Genomic DNA, 13,507 nt, shown 5'->3' with positions numbered 1-13,507 from the left:
CCCAAATCCTTGGCTTCTTCAGTTAGCAGTAAAGTCACAAACCATAGTATCTTCCATGATACTTTAGGGGGAAAATCCTAAGATAGAAAACACAGTATTTTGTAAGTCTCTGAAAGCACTCCCGTGGGGGTCCTACTTCCGACGTACATGAGATTTTACTGAATGAAGACCTCGGCTGAGTCACCCAGCTCCCCGCTCGCCTTCAGGAAGGCGCTGATCCACTGCAGGGGGAAGTATCCCAGTTCCTAGAGAATGAAGCCTAGATGTGCCAAAGCTAAAGTCTCTGAAGAGCGGAGGCGACTGCTGACACTGCAATGTAAGAGTGAGCTGACTGCAGTTAGAAGGGAAATGACTGCAGTTAAGATGCAAAAAGCAGTGATGCTTCTAAGACAAGCACATGCACACCCATTCTGGATTTGACAACACAATCTAGTCTATTTCAAATAGCCAAGAATTTAACAGCTTGGAAAAAAATCTTCAACAGGATAGCTGTCCTCAACTCTAAAATAAGCAAGAAGAGCACGGTATTTACTGATCTGAATCAGTTAATTGAGAAGAAACCTAAGTTGTTGTTTTAGATTAACAGGCCTCACAAAAGGGTACATTTCCATCACATTTCGTTTTTAAAAAATAACGTGTACTACTCTGCAGGTTTAGAGATGAGTTCGAGAAAAGAGCGCCTCCTCGCCGGGGTCCGCCCACTGGCCGCCGCCCTCGGAGCCCGTGCCTTCTGAGTCCGAGCTGGCGCTGGAGCACATGTTTCTGCGGGAGCCGTTTACTTTTGCTGCAGAATTCCTCTCTCCTGTACACCGTGCTTCATAAACAGAAGACACCTAAGATTAAAGAACAATTTTCAACAGATCAAAAGCCAGATTTTTTCAAAAGGGCTATGTGACTCTATATAGAGATTAAATAACAAATCACCAATATTTTCCTGTGAAGAATTAAAAAATAGGAAGAGTTTTCCTGATTCAAAGCAAAGCCACCTGTCCTCCCTGACGCAGAGGTGGACGCAGAGGTGGGCACAGAGGTGGGCGCCGGGCTGGGCTCCACGCATGCCACACGCTTCCAGGGCTCCCACTCCAGGAGAGACCACCTAACCAACCACCAAAACCTCAGGGAGTGTGTGTGTGGGGGGGGTTACCGGTGACCACGGAGGGGCACGTCAGGTAGGAGGGGCAGGGAATATAGTTCTTTGGAGGAGAAGTGTCCTCACCCAAAGGCTGAGAAAAGCGAGCCGAAGGCACAGCCGCAGATTGCCTGGGACGTTGGGGCTGCGCTTCTCCACTTAGGTCTGTCAGTACCTGGCAGTTTGTAGGGAAAACTGTGTTGTGTGGGACTGTCCCCCACACAGCTGACCAGATGGTCAGTATCTCTGGCCCCCAGGACACTAAGTGAAGTGGGGGCCCCTTCCCAGTCACCACACTGGCAGCACTCCCTCCACCCTGTCAGTCAATTGGCAGCAGCGCCCTCCCCCCAGTAACTAGCGGTGCACCCCCCCCACTTCAGCAATGCCGCCCCAAGGCACAGTAACTGGCAGCCACTAGCGAAGTCCTCCAGTCAGTTACTTGTAAGACCCCCATCACAGTAACTGGCTATGCCCCTCCCCCAGAGTACATACCAACAGCCCAGTTACTAGCAACGACCCCCCCCAGTTACCACCAACGCCCCCCCAATTTTTCAATGACAGTGCTGGCCCTGTTGAGAACTCCGGAGGCAGGAGCACAGTAAGGCAGCCGCACTCAACAAGGGGGGAGGGACAGGAGAGCAGAGGGGCTCGTGGGGACCGCATGCCCGGGGCCTCGCAGGTGCCTCACCGGGAGGGAGTGTGGATTCTGCTCTCGGAGCAACGGCCAAAGGACGCTGGCTGGGACGTGGGTCTGGGTCACATGCTGAGTCCTCACTCCCTCAGCTCTGTCTGCGCTGGGAGGAGGCTGCATGACCTGGGACACACGGTTCTGAGGCTTCACGTGCCTCAGTTTGCTCTCCTGCAAAATGGCTACCAGCACCCACCTCAGGGGGCTGAGGTCCCTCTGCCTTGCTGTGTGGGGAGATGACTGAGGAGGGACAAGCGGAAGAGGAAGCCAGGGAGAAGGCACGGCAGCCGTCCAGGGACTGGCCAGGCGATTTGCACGAAGCGATGGGGGCGGGGGAGGGAGAGCTGAAATGGCTGACATGGGATGGCAGGACTGGTGACACACTGGACGGACGGACTTGTAGGTCTGGACTGCAGCTGGGTGGAACAGGGCATGTCCCTGTGAGGGAAAGGGTGCAAAGGTGGGGGGGTCCCCAACACCCAACAGGCCCATGTGGCTAGAGAACCTTTAAAAAATACTATAGGGTGCTCGGGGGGCGCATTCCCATAGCACCTGAATGGACACTGACAGTCACCCCGAGAAGGAACACAAGTTTCCTTCCATCACTCCCCTGCCTGCCTGCCTCACTGGGCAAGGTCTGGGCCTCCACGGAGCCAGACACAGGCCCGGCCCAGCTCTCAGGGAGCTCACAGGCCCGTGGGGGAGGCAGACACGCAGTCAGGTGGTAGGCCCGGCCGACACGAGTTCTGCAGCCTAAGTGCGTGTGTGGGTGGCCGGTGGGTGAGGCGTGGACACAAAGGGCGGGTCTGCCTGTGGAGGCCGGGAGGGCTCCCCTGTGCTGTGCTGTGTAAGAGGAACAGGGTTTCCAGGGGGAGTGACAGGTGCAGGTCTGGATTTAGAAATCGCCCTGGCAGCAGTGCAAAGGGCAGCTGGGCTGGGGGAGTGGGAGGATTTGGGAAGCCTTGGCAGTGAGGGTTCAGGTGGGAGGTGGCACAGACCAAGTGAAGGGCCACAGAGGAGGACGGTCACATCCGCAGAGCTTGGTGACCCAGGAGGACGGGGAGGGGCAGCTTGAGTGACAAGGTGGGGTGGCCATTTGGAAGTCAATACTAAGGAGCAGGACAGTCCACTTACCCCATTAAAATCTAACAGACGCTCTTCATTACTGGGTATTTCTTTAGCATCTGGATATTCTTCTCTATCATTCTCTCCCTTGGCATTTGTATAACATTCTTAATCATTTTGAATGGAGAAGGGAAAAGAGGGAAAGGGGGAAATTCCATTAAGACACCGTTCTGAAACATACATTCTTGTTTCATTTTCTGCTCAAAGTCAGATCACTTAGGTCTACCAACCCCCGGGGGATAGAAAGTGGTCACTCAAAGCAGACATGGCCAGCACCAGCCAGCCCGGGGCGCACGAGGACAACACCCGCCAACTTAAAAATTCTTGCAACAGGCTGTTTACGGGGCTTTTACAAAGCAGGCCAGCTTCACTACGTATTCCCGCTAACCCACCAAGGACATTCATTTAACAAATACATACAGGCAGACCTCGTGGGACTGTACTTTATTTTATTGTGCTTCACAGATGTTGCTTTTTTTTTATTTTACAAATTGAAGGCAGGACCCGCCACCAGTAAAAAGATTATGACTCGCTTCACTGCAGTGGTTTGGAACTGAAGCAATGTCTCTGAGGTCTGCCTGTATTCACAGCGATGGTGTGACAGGCCCGGGGAACACCAGATGAAAAGACCAACAAGTTCTGAGCTCTCCGGATGTGTGTTGTATGGGGGAAGACAGACGATGAAACACATGTATGATCACATAACAAATGGACACAGGAATCTCAGACAGGAGGAAGTGCAATGAGAAAACAAGACGAGGAAACATTCTCGTCTCCCGCAACCCAACAACATACTACACTCTGCATTTCTTTTACCTGCGGACTAGGGAAGAGAAATGAGGCTAGTGGTTTGGTTGGCGAAGAACCCCACAGAAGGGGACGGGGAACTAGCAACTGAAATGTGAAGAACTCAAACCACTTAGTCCAATGGTTCTCCACCCTGGGTGCACGTTCCCATGCCCCGGGGCCCTTTAAGGAGAATCTGGAAATCCAGGACCCCGAGATTCTAGTTGAATAGGTCTGAGGAAGAGTCTAGATATCAGGGTTTTCTGAAGAGCTCCCAGGTAGTTCTTTTTCCCTCCCAGTTTTATTTTACTTATTTTTACATTATAGTTGCCTTCCCCCCGGTTATCTGCTGCACAGCCAGGGCTCAGACGCACCTGTCTTGATCCAGACCAACCCCTACTCAGCTTAACTCCATGGGAAAGGCGGCTGGAGCAGAGGTGCCGGGAGGAGAGCCTTCGGGCAGACCTGGCTCTGGACCCTGACTCTGACATCACTGTGTGTAAAAATCCTGTTTCCTCAAGACCAGGACTCTGCCCCTGCCGCCCGCACTACCGGTGCCCAACGGAGGTTCCATGAGATGGCACACTTCTCCTTTGGGAACCCAGACAGGGCAGGGCCAGCGCTCAAAGGCCACTGCGTCCTGCTGCCATGGAGGGGACCTGTGCTCCAGGGAAGGCCGTCTGGGCCCTGCTCGCCTGTCCCCGAGCCCGCGCTCCCAGGCTGTCCTCGTCATAACCTGGGCTCTGACTGCTTCAGGTCCTCGAAGCTACTGGTTTAGGGTCATGAAAGTCACCAGGCTCTGGGATTAGACCGAGGCCACCGACTCCGGTGATGCTACTTCCTTGTGACGTCACGGGCACATTACAGACTGTCTCTGCGCCCCAGATCCCTTCTCTCTAACACACGACCGCCCTTTGCCCTGACAGGTTCCCATGCGAGTTCAGAGAGACTGTGCATGCAGCCCCGAGTTCAGTGCGTCCCCATCTGCTACACGCGCTAACCAAAGCCCTGGGCTTGGGGGCTGGCCTGCTCCAGGACGGCCGGGAGGACACCACACGCTGGGAACCCCGCTCACCCGTTCCAGGTGACCATCTTTTCTCAGCTTGCTTGGCCAAACGCTCAGGGTCCCCCCCATCTCCCAACTTTGGTTACCGCTTGTACTAGGGGGATGTGAGTGGCGGGGAAGGGACTCTTTTCCCAACTAGGATACGCCCCCAGATGGAGCTGCACCCATCCCCACCCGTACCCCCTCACTTTCTCTTTCTGCTTTAGGAATTCTGTGTGTACGAAAGCACATTGTGCTTCCACGGAAAGGGCCGTGCTGAACCTGCCAAGGTCGCCGTGACCCGCGTGTGGACGGCTACCACGTTCCGGGCGTGACCAGGCACCAGGCCTGCTCTGGACACTCTGCTCTTCACAGCTGCCTTCTAAGGAGGCCCTGCTTTTAACATCTTTGGACAAATACAGACAATGGAAGCACAGAAAGATCCAATCATTGCTCAAGATCTAGCAGATGGTAATGGAGGGAGGCACTTGATTCCAACTCAGATTTGTCTCCTGATCCCTTACCCTTATCTATACTGTTTCCCTCCACGACTCTCCTTTTAGGACTAAAATAATACACTTCAAGTGGCTCTTCCAACATTTAGAATCCAGTGCGTGAGCTCTGGAGTTTGCCACTCGGGACAGACCCACTGCGCAGAGTCTGCAAGGCCTGTGCTCTGGCTCCTCGCTGCCTGGCTGACCCCGTTCCTCACCGCACTCCCGCACAGTTCCCCTCTGCCAGGCACACCGGGGCACCAAATGCACTCCTGCTCCAGCCCTTGCTTCTGCCTGGTACTGCTCCCTGCATGGAGCCCCAGCTGTCCCATGGCTTGCTTCCTGATGCTCCAGGTCCTGCTCAAATGTCAGCTGATCCGAGGGCAGGACCTGCATGTTTGCCTCTGCATCCCCAGTGCCTAGAACAGTGTTTGGCACGAGGGAGGCATGCCAGGAATATTTCCTGAATTTCCTGAACAGATGCACGTATGCATGCACAGCCAGGCCGGGAGGTGGCAGAGTGCATGCCAGATTGGCTCCTGCGCTGCTCTGGGTGCCTGGACAAGCTGCCTCCGGGTGCAAGGGGTGACCCTCCTCCTTCCCAGGAGGAGGCTGAGCACTTCCAGGTCAGCCCAGACTCGGAGCAGCATGTGCTTGTTGAACATCAGCAACGTCAGAAGTTTCAGGAGCTGAGCAGAGCTGAGTGGCTGAGAAGCTCCCCGTCTCTCTGGCCGAGCTTCCCCTGCGAGTAAGAGGAAACACGCCCCCTCCCGTAAGAGGAAAGAGCGGTGCTTCATCACGCCAGCCCAGGGCAGCTGTGCAGCGACCACCTCACAGGTGTGAGGCAAAGGGCATTCGGAAGCCGGCTTACCATTAGCTATCCACTAGGAGTCTCCACATGGCCCTCCACAATAAAAGAGCACTGCCTGCTAACAAGCATGCCCAGCACCTGCCACGCGACTGGCTGCAGACACCGCGGACCTAGAGCTAAGAGCTGGGACTGGGTTCCTTACTAACTAATGAATGACAGAAAACCGCACGGAGGCCACCAAGCCAGCCTGGGACACGCTCGCTAACAGAACAAGACCGCGTGAGTCTGCAAGCCGGGCGCCACCCCTGGCGCCGCCTCCTGGCTCCTCCTGGGAGGGCCCCGCTGCGCTGCTCTGGGACGCTGGCCCTTCCTACCTGTATTCCTGTGACCTGCCTCTGTGACTTCACGCTCACCCAGTGAACCAGACGAGACCAGTCAAGGCAGGTTTGTGCTCCTATCACCCTTGTGCCCCTCTGGGCACCAAGTGTGACAGCTGCTGCGGGAAGCAAAGCTTCTGAACCAGAAGAAGCCAGGCTGGACTGCAGCCTGAGCCTAATGGCTAATGCCCGATTCTGGGCAAAGGACTAAACCTGAGCTTTAGTTCCCCACCTGAAAACCAGGGGTGGCATCACACGAGGCTTTTGTGCGAGTTACATAAAAGGAAAGCTCCTGGGAGCACCTGGTAAACAACAAAGGGCAGCCCGACATTAGCTAACAGTGGAGCAACAGGCCTTTAACAAATGCTGTTAAGTATCAAAACTGCTAAAAATGAAGACCCCCGTGCACTCCTCCTGACCCCGCACACCTTTGGGAAGGAGGGAGGCAGGGTTTGGAAGCTGAGCGCACACAGCAGAGAGGAGGCGGCGACCAGCTAGGCCCGGTGGTGAGGGCCGGCCAGCAGGCGCACTGAGCCCCTGCAGCGGGCGCGCGCGGCGCGGGCAGTGAGGGACGGCACTGGCTCCACCTTAACCACTAATTAGCTGAGGAGATGCGCCAGGCAGGTGGACGTGGAAATAGTAACGAAGGGTTTTCCTGCCCCTCAGGCTTCTGTGAAATAAACCCTGCGGCGAACAGAAGCCCAGGAGACCATAGCAATCCGGACAAGCTCATCCCCTTGCTGATCCATTTAGGTGGCCCCCCCTTAGTTCTCACTTCTCCCAAAATTTCAGGTCAAGATATTTTATAGTTTCTGGGTATGCGCACCGGGAGGCTCACAGACTAACAGCACCTTCACCAAATCTGCCCCTGCCCCCATCTCCCTCTGCCCAGACTCCCTTAGCTTCCCCTGGCTGTTTTTTTTTTTTTTCCCCCTCTTGCCATTTACTTCTCACAGAAAGTCATTCATTGAACTCTGGCATCTTCTACAAAATCTCCCGGGGCTGTTCTCTTCTGTCCATCCCCACGAGTGCCCCAGGCCAGGCCTTGGTCCTCTCACTGCAAGAGCATAAGAACCCCTGTGCAGCGCCCTTCAGCTTTTCTAGTCCGTCTCCACTCTGGTGCTAGAATTGTTTTAGAACACAGAGCTGACGCCCTCCAAGTTGAGATCCTTTAAATGGCCTTCCCTCCCTGCACATTAAACACTACCTAACTTAGCAGAGCTCCCTGAACCTGCCAGCAAGCTCCTTCCCATCTGCCTTTCTGGCCTCAGCCACCACCCAGCTGGGCCCTATGGGTCCCTGTGCCCTCCACTTGCCACAGACGCTCTTGCCTTTGTGCAGCCAGTCCTTTGCATGGGACCACCTTCCCCGGCTTCCCCACGAGGGGGCCTTCCTGAAGGCTGATTACTTCCTCCCCCACGATCCACTGGGAGCATTTCCACATGTCCCCTACATCAGGCTGCGGCTGAGTTTCAGAGCAGGCTCCAGCTCTCATTCATCTCTCTGTCCCCAGTGCCTGATAAATGCTGGCCACACAGAAACCTCTTGGTAAATGTTTTTTGGACTAATAGTCACAGCAAAAGAACTTACTGCTCTTACTGAATTAGAAATCGGAATGAATGACCTAACACAGGTCCCCTTACCTTCACACTCTGATGCAGGAAAAAGAGGAGAGTACAAGGCTTTTTCCCACCAGGTCTGTTTTTCTTGACTTCTATTCACTCCTTGTACATCAGTGTCCAATACGGGAAACTATTTAAACCAAATACAGAAAAAGTTTACAAACTTTCAGGATAAAAGAAAAATTCAAGCATTAACTAGGGACTATAAACCTAGGATTTTTACAGTGATGAGTCTACTGTTCTAGACGAGGTGAATAAAAAAAGCCAGTGTTCATAGCATATAAAGGAAATTTCTCTTAAGAAGCACTTATATTGGAAGTGGAATGAAAATCTTAAAAAAAACACAACAAAACTCTTACAAAGCAAAAAGCCCCCAAACATGTAATATAACAGGAAATACCCGTAAAGCAAATGCTAATTTTCAGGGGTGCAGCGAGGTCAGGGGGTGGTCCTGTTTCTCTGCTGGTGTGAGGTGCTCCAGAGAAAAGAGAGAGGCCCCTCTTCTTCACGCACCAGGGCCGGAGGAAGTCAGAGAAGAAGAAATGGGACAGAAGGAAATTTTACAGGCGGAGTTACCAAGCAAAATGTCTTTATAACAGAATTATCTGCTTCAGTGTGAACCAGAAGGAAGTTGCAACTGAACCAAATGAAGCCGCGAGTAATTCAGATTCCAAACAGGACACAGCCATCGACACCAGGGGAGGGAAGGACCCCTGAGAGCAGGAGACCCATCCTCTCTGCATCTCCACGTCCCGGCAGAGCGGACGGCACCCAGGTCCTCAAGGGGGACCCCATCTGAATCCAGGCTCCACCCTTTACTAGTGAAATTCTCAAGTCCTAGCTGGACCCCGCCCACCCGCCTGGGTAGTGCGGCCTGGATGCCATGTGGCCAGTGGTCAACAGACAGCAGCTGTCATTAGCGATCAGGAGTGTCCCTGGAGTGTGGTCAGCTGTGGTCACCGCGTGCATCCCGGAATGCTCGGGGTCGGGGCACCCCCTTCCCTGCTCCTCCTTCACTGGGCCTGACAACAGGCTCTCCCAGCGTCCTGGTCTCTCTGTACCCCACAGCTCCTACTGCTCTCCATAGGTGGTCTGCTCAATGGACAGGCCTATAGACACTGCACACATCTTTATGGTTTTAGAAGACGTTTCATTATGTGTTCAAGTCTAAAATCTGAACTGTTTAAGCCACTAATGATCATCAGTTCTCTAGCAGAATTTTGTTCTTCTCTGAAATGTAAATTATTTAATGGGTCTAAAACTTTTTGATTCAACAATGTGTGTTTTTATTATTTAACTAAATGGGAAACACACTTTAAACTTTCATTTTCGGAAATACTCCTCGATCAGGAGCTGGAGGAGAGTCGTACTGTCTACCCTGAGTGGTCAGTTAGCCGTCACTATTTTCTCCTGCAGCTTACTCTAACAATAAAAATCACATAAACAGACACCGACAGAAGCCAACAGAACTGACAAGGCCAGGCTGAATGCAAATAAGGCCAGCACTATGCACGGTCTGTAGTTAATGGCCTCTCACACATAATTCACAGCACCATACGACCTTTCCAGAGAGGCCTCCTTCTCTCCAAGGCACACCTGTCCTGCGGGGTTACTTAGTGCTATTCAGGAGCACAGAAGGCTCACTTCACAGAACTCGCTCCATCGTCCCCAAGGCACGACGAAAGAGGATCTGGAGGCAGCAAGTTCCTATCTGGGAAGAAAGTGTCCTGCAGGCTGTGGAATGAATGATCGGGGTTTTATTGGGGTGAATGCAGCTATACTGCTTGTCTTTGAGTCCTTTCTTGAAGCTGTGGGAATGGCATCAAAGGTAAGGGCAAGAGGACAGGACATGGTCAGGAAAGCAGGCGGGAGGGGCTCAAGGCAGCATGGAGGGGCTGGGCCGGCTCCAACAACGAGGAGGTCAGATGCAAGTGGAAGCAGACTGGAAACTTCTTAAGGGCAGGGACCATGTCTTCTTTATGTTTGCACCTCCAGACACAGGGCCTGGCACAGAGCAGACACTCCACATCTGCTGACCTGAGGCAAAGCTGCCACCAGGCCTCAAGTTCCTGATACCAAGCACGCCACGTTTTTCTCTCTCCTGCTGAAACCACTGTTAAGATCAGGCCACTTTCTGCCAGTTTCAAAAAAAAATTTTTTCTGCATCCTCCATTTAAGTGTCACTTCTAACGGCAGGGATTTTGTGCCCTGTGTTATACTACGCTGAACACATACTCAACGAATATGCATTATTCTTTTATGCTGCTTTGTCTCCTAATTTTTTAATTAAAATGTAGTTAGTATACAATATCATTAGTTTCAGGTGTACAACATAGTTCTTCAACATTTATATACCTAATGAAGTGAACACCTAAGTCTAGTACCCATCTGACACTGTCCAAGGTTATTATGGTATTATTGATCCTACTACCTTTGCCATATGAATATGCATTATTCTATGACATCTTTCCACTTAGCTATTTCTAACTTCTAGGCTGCACAGTAAACATGACCATGCTTTGCTTAAATAATGTCTGTTTAATGTATTAATTCAACTTTTGGCTTGGTTGACAACGAAAAAGAATGAAGACAGACAGGAGGAGAAAGAAAACAGAACGCAACCTTGAACAAGCCAGGCACGCGTCTGACTTGGGACCTCTCTCTCCCTCCAGACAGCTTCTTGGCTCACTCTCTCGCCTGCAAGCCTCTCCTCAAACTGTGCCTCGACAGGAAGCCTGCCCGACACCACGTGTAGCACGGCCAACTCCTCCACGCACGCTCGTGCCCCCAGCCCCTCCGGCTCTCTGCTCCCCTTCCACAACACTGCGCCCTCACGTACCTCATAACTGCACGTTTGCTAACTCCACACACGCCATGAGCTCTGTCTGTTCTTATACGCAGCTCCTAGAACAGCGCCCGGACATAATAAGCTCTTGATAAATATTTGATGGATGAATGAGACAGTGGAAAAAAAGAGAAGACGTAAACTTAATCCAGAAAGCCTGACCACTCGTGGTTTAAGCAACAGATGTAATGTTCAGATGGAAGTTGGGTTTTCACTTCTCCCTCGATACCCTAGTCCTGCTGAAGTGAGGCGCTCGGAGTCCCTTTGAGTGCTGCTCTGGGAACAGAGCACTGAAGAGTGTCCCTTTGCCACAGTCTGTTGTCAGTTATTTGGGTCACAAAAGGAAAAGAAAGACTTCCATAAGCCTTGTTCTTTGGAAAAAAGGAAAAGAAATGTAAATGAAGAGATACAGAAAGAGACAGCGACCAACAAGAGACATGCGCTGCCTGTCTTCAGTTTCCCTTTACTGACAGGAAGTGCAAAGTACAGTGGTACCTCGGTTTTCCAACGTAATCCATTTCGGAAGACCGTTTCACTTCTGAAACGTTCGAAAACCGAGGTGCAGTAGTTTCCCCATAGGAAGTAATGCAAAATGGATTAATCCGTTCCAGACTTTTAAAAAATCAACCACTAAAACTGCAAATTTAGCATGAATTTTACTATCTAATGATATCATAGGTCCATAAAATTTACGGCATTCTTAAACCGAAATGTTCGTCAATGGAGATGTTCGAAATCCGAGGTACCACTGTAGTGGAAAGGACTTGGGCTCCGTCTCAGCCTGGCCCGGGGGCAGGTACTCCATCCCTGTGGGCCGAGTGTCCTCAGAGCACCCTTAGAGGCCACAGGGAAATCGCTGCAGGTCACCATGGGCACTCAGCAGGATCATGATGACAAAACAGCGGGCACGTGCCTGGCACAGGTGGGTGGGTCCCATGGCCCGAGGATGGCCCCGCCCCTCTCCTTCTGGGAGCCTCCTGACTTCCCTGGCACATGATGGCATCCTCTCCGGACAGACAGTAAAGTCCCACAGGCGGGACTAAGCCTTCCGCCTCTCTGCTGTGGTTCAAAGTGCTTGGCACTGAGTCGGCACAAAAGTAAAGGACAAAGAGAACACCTTCTCTACAAAGTGATGTACAAATGAGCCCCAGAGGCACACTTCACTACGCCCCACCTTCCATCCGATACGTCAGAAGCCATGTCGCCAGCTACCTGCACACGTCCGAAGTTTCAAGCCTCTTTACCTTCGCTCGTGCTGTTGCTTCTGCCCTGAGTCTCCTGCCTCCTCCTTTCTGCCCCTGGACCCGCAAAACGCCTTCCTCAACCCTCACAGGCGGGGAGGGCTCTCCTCTGGATTCCCCCAGCGACCTGTGCTCACCTCCACCACACCACCGGCCGTGCTGCCTAAAATTACGTTTGGCCAAGTGCCTCAAAGATAAGGGACGAGCTGGGAAAATCATGGGACATCCATACGATGGAAGAGAGTGCAGAAAATGAAAAGAAAAGAAAGGTGATAATAATACAGTGCCATTTCAGTAAAAAGAAAACAAATAGGAGGAAATAGATGTGAACATATATTTGCTTCTATTTGCATAAAATGTCCTAGGAGGAGACACCGGACTCATACTCGTGGCTGCTTCACTATGTACACACCCTCTTGTAACTTCTGCATTTGACGCTGTGAAGGTGTTACCCACTTCAATTACAATAAATGATCTGGGTACAAACTGGTCTTTGTGACTAGACTGAATTCCTTCATGCAGGGCACCTATAAATGTAGCGATGGGCACGTAACAGGTATTCGATAAATGTTTGCTGAATTAAACTGACTTAACCTTTTGAAAAGAATTTTACTTCATGCACTTGTGCACCAATTCGATTAGAAATCCTACATTTTAGGCCCCTAGCTCTGAGACAGGTGAGCAATGAGTGACCTTTCTAACAGGGCTCCCAGATTGCCCTCTGTGGACTGCCCTCCCTCAGGAAAAGGGGGAAGACTCCCCAAGACTGAGCAGGCAATGTGAGGGAGTGGAAAGGCAGAGACTGTGGGCCCAGCCTGGCCCCAAACTGTCCCTGCAGGCCACTCTCTCAACCTCTCCACACTCCGAGGACCCGAGAAGTGAGCTCTGCCCGGCTCTGAACTGTGGCGATGAGACCACGGCCGAGCGCGCCGACGACATCTAGACTACGCTACCTCGGTTTTGAACGTAATCCGTTCCGGAAGGCCGTTTGAGTTCTGAAACGTCGAAAACAGCCGACAGCGAGGCCTCAGGCTCTTGCACTTAGTGGAAGCCGCGTTACATGTTCGACTTCCGAGGCGTGTTCGAAAACCGAAGCATTTACCTCCGGGTTTACGGCATTCGTAAACCGAAATGTTCGTCAACGGAGACGCTGGAAAACCGAGGTGCTACTGCATTAGACAACCCCACAATGTCCTCTGAGGACTTTCTCAGTGGCTAAAACCTTTCACGACAACCCAGAATTCTGATAACACATAAATACATCAACATACTAGAAAGCGAAGGAATATAGTAGTGGTATGATGCAGAATCTCGCTTCTTTCCTCTTTTTCTTTCTTCCCAATC

The 13,507-nt window shown here is 52.0% G+C and overlaps 1 protein-coding gene across 3 annotated transcripts in view; it reads right to left on the bottom strand.

Moving 5' to 3' along the window:
- Positions 1-322: 322 nt before the first annotated feature.
- KIAA0232 (KIAA0232 ortholog) overlaps positions 323-13,507 on the bottom strand; it is a 79,154-nt gene continuing 65,969 nt past the window's right edge. For 2 of the 3 annotated variants that reach the window (XM_033105416.1, XM_033105418.1), the window contains exons 7-9: positions 8,099-8,207; positions 2,952-3,049; positions 323-833 (exon numbers count right to left, since the gene is read on the bottom strand). In XM_033105416.1, the coding sequence (XP_032961307.1) occupies positions 654-833; positions 2,952-3,049; positions 8,099-8,207 (387 nt within the window). In that variant the 3' untranslated portion in view covers positions 323-653. The remainder of the gene's footprint in view (positions 834-2,951; positions 3,050-8,098; positions 8,208-13,507) is intronic. The other variant, XM_033105419.1, reaches the window with a different exon arrangement.

This window comes from Rhinolophus ferrumequinum, chromosome 5 (genome assembly GCF_004115265.2).
Source record: "Rhinolophus ferrumequinum isolate MPI-CBG mRhiFer1 chromosome 5, mRhiFer1_v1.p, whole genome shotgun sequence".
Lineage (NCBI taxonomy): Eukaryota > Metazoa > Chordata > Mammalia > Chiroptera > Rhinolophidae > Rhinolophus > Rhinolophus ferrumequinum.
This window is presented reverse-complemented; position numbering and strand designations above follow the sequence as displayed.